This window comes from Silurus aristotelis, assembly GCF_946808225.1.
Source record: "Silurus aristotelis genome assembly, chromosome: 7".
Classification (NCBI taxonomy): Eukaryota; Metazoa; Chordata; class Actinopteri; order Siluriformes; family Siluridae; genus Silurus; species Silurus aristotelis.
In genome coordinates this window covers 9376830-9379743 of record NC_139580.1, presented here as the reverse complement: position 1 = coordinate 9379743, position 2914 = coordinate 9376830, and the positions used below count along the sequence as shown (strand labels likewise).

At 37.3% G+C, this 2914-nt stretch overlaps 1 protein-coding gene across 2 annotated transcripts; it reads right to left on the bottom strand.

Annotated features, from left to right (window-relative positions):
• Positions 1–217: 217 nt before the first annotated feature.
• LOC310729149 (uncharacterized protein) lies at positions 218–1852 on the bottom strand. Of its 2 annotated transcripts, none has more exons than XR_014534456.1 (4): positions 1504–1852; positions 1363–1410; positions 1144–1257; positions 218–431 (listed from the first exon to the last, which is right to left on the bottom strand). XR_014534456.1 is itself a non-coding variant. In XM_083547235.1 (4 exons), the coding sequence occupies exons 1-4, from the start codon at positions 1723–1725 to the stop codon at positions 333–335; spliced, it is 486 nt and encodes a 161-aa protein (XP_083403361.1). In that variant the 5' UTR covers positions 1726–1850; the 3' UTR covers positions 218–332. The 2 variants fall into 2 exon arrangements, 1 of the variants encoding a protein (XP_083403361.1); XM_083547235.1 differs by having other exon boundaries at positions 218–434; positions 1504–1850.
• Positions 1853–2914: the final 1062 nt, after the last annotated feature.

Here is a 2914-nt window from a genome sequence, read left to right as displayed (position 1 = left end):
CCCTGGTAAAGAGCACTCCTATCAAGATAAAAAAAATGCTGGATGAAGATGATCACTCTGATGAACTTTGTACTAATTTGGATCGACCCTTAAAAGAGCTATAGTTGGACCCATGCTTTGCCTTTGTGTTAGCATGTGCTAAATTTCAATTCGCATTTCTCTGTGTTTCAGAAATGTACATGCATAAGCAAAACAGCCACAACGTTCGTCCCATAAATATAAATGCATAAATATTTTATTCATAAATACTGCATCAATGTACAAATAAATTACGAATGCATAAGCTCATAAATAATGACTGATAGAAAGATATAAATAGGTATATATGCAAATTATTTTCCATTTGCATACTCTTTCTGGGCACAGCTGAGGATTTTATCCAAAAACTGGTGAAGTGGAAAGAGTTCCATCTCGTCTGTGTCTCTGCAGTTCTGCTGGTGAAGAGAAGGTACAGAGAAGTTAGACTCTGTATACATCTATGGCGATGTGCTCAGATTTTTCACAAATGTAAAAATGCAAATTCATATCAGTAATCTTCCTATGACAGGAAGATATAACATCTCAGTGTGTTATTCCTCTTTTATGATGTCCGTTTATTAAAGTAAAAATACATTAAATTACACGTAAATTGTGGATTGTCTCGCAAAACTGGTGCAGTTATCATTTATCAGCTGTAAACACTTATTCCCTTTGAAAGTAAGACCAAAAAAAATGCAGCTTGTTGAGAAATCACAAAACACAAGCTATATTGTACATAATATTATATTATATTTTAGTGCAATTATCTTTTGTTCATTCTTTTGCCTATTACTACATTGCTGCTGGTCTCTGAAAGCTACCAAACAAATTTTGATGCATCACTACAACGACAAAGTCTAAAAATCTGTCCTGCATACGTGTAGGAAACTTTGAAGATAAATATCTGACTCTAACCACTGACTATTGGAGACTTTTTACAAAAACATAAAGAAACTTTTTACAGAGAACATCATATAACAACAAAAACGTTTAAATAGGCACATTGTGATTGATCTTACAGACAGGGGCTGTGATGTTTTGTAGAAAAATTGTAACCAATCAGAATTGAGGATTCAACATCGCTGTGGTGTAAAAGGCTTCTGCATTCTCAAATCAGTCACTTACTTTTGAGTAAGCACAAAGATACCTTGGCAGCCTCCATTCCCGCTCACTCTTCAGTCCTAGGTCCGAGGCCTGGTATGCCGAGAGAACTTTTCCTGCTTTGCAGAGCATCTCACTCTAGAATACATGTTTAAAAGGGTTAATATTTGTGTAATAATGTTAAATCTAATTGTAATGTAAGTGAATTGGGAATGAATATGTGGTGTATTGACGTTTACTTACATTGCATAGTTTATTCATGAAAACATTCTTGACTTTTTTCTGAAGTGTCTGATAAAAAAATGTTAAAAATATACATTGTTAGCTTAAGTTTCTAATCATTATCTGGAATTTACTAATCACAAGTATTCATATGAATCTTACCTTCTCTGTTAGGTTCTTTTTCAGGTATTTCACATTCGTAATGATTTCTTTTAAATTGTAGAGTCCTGTATTATTTTCTTCTCGAGATACCCGTTGGTTTTCATGGTTGGAGGTGTTGACTGGCTTTCTGTTTTTGTGCTGATGTTTGCCTGATAGAAATGGTGCACAATTTGCTGCAGAAACCACTGCAGTAGTCAGGAAGAAAAACATTAAGACGTTCATGTCGTCGGCCCGGTTCCCAGGTCTAGTCGCCTGCTTTTAAGTTTGAAGTTGTCTTACCTCAGTGATGTGTGTTTGTCTTTTATACCTCTTTTTGCTGTGAGTGGAAGAGGATGTGACTGTACAGCTTACGTGTCTGGGAATCCCTTTTGGTATCTCAATCAAGATTTATGCGATATATACAGTGTCAGACTTCACTCTAAAAAGTTTATCACACCACTAGTGTGTTCAGTTTTTTTTTTCAGGTCAAACTTCAGTTAAGTGAGATCTTTAGACATTCATTACTTTATTGTGTATTATTAAAGCCTAGAGTGCTCAAATTTCTACATTTATATCAAATGTATTAGATTTAGTCACGCCAGATCCTTTTATGCAAAGTTGACTTTGCAAGGTGGAATCCAAACAAAAGAAAGAAAGTCCTACACACACATTTAGTACTAATTACTACATATTTTAGGTTGGAGCCAATTCTCTCTCTCTCACACACACACATGTAAGTGCAAGCAATAACTAGACTTTTGACAAAGTACATGCTTGTATATCTATTGCTTTATGGCCCCAGGTCACCAAGGGACCCAGTGATTTTTAAAACGCATGCATGAAGCACACTATACTATTACTGTGCACAAAGTTTAATGTTCAGGCAGTAACATGGGGCCCCCTAGTGGAGTGGAAAGAATAGAAGCCATAATTAGATAAATTAAAGGACTCAACTGGGTATTCAACAAAATTTTGGAAGGTAAGAGGATGCCTGAGGAATGGAGAAGGAGTGTGCTGGTACTGATTTTTATGAATAAGGGAGATGTGCAGACCTGCAGTAACTACAGGGGAATAAAGTTGATCAGTCACACCATGAAGTTATGGGAAAGAGTAGTGGAAGCCAGGCTGAGAGAAGAGGTGACCATCTGTGAGCAACAGTATGGTTTCATGCCAAGGAAAAGCACCACAGACGCATGTGGTGATGGACAGGTTGACGGACGAGGTCAGACAGGAGTCTTCATGGACTGTGTTTTGCGGATGATATTGTGATTTGTTATGAGAATAGGAAACAGGTTGAGAAGAGCCTGGAGAGGTGGAGGTACACGCTAGAGAAAACCCCTTGGACCCCTGACCTTCCGATCAGTTACCCAGCACCTTAACCACTGAGCTAACACTCCCCCACGTTAACCACTGAGCTACCACTCCCTTTGCA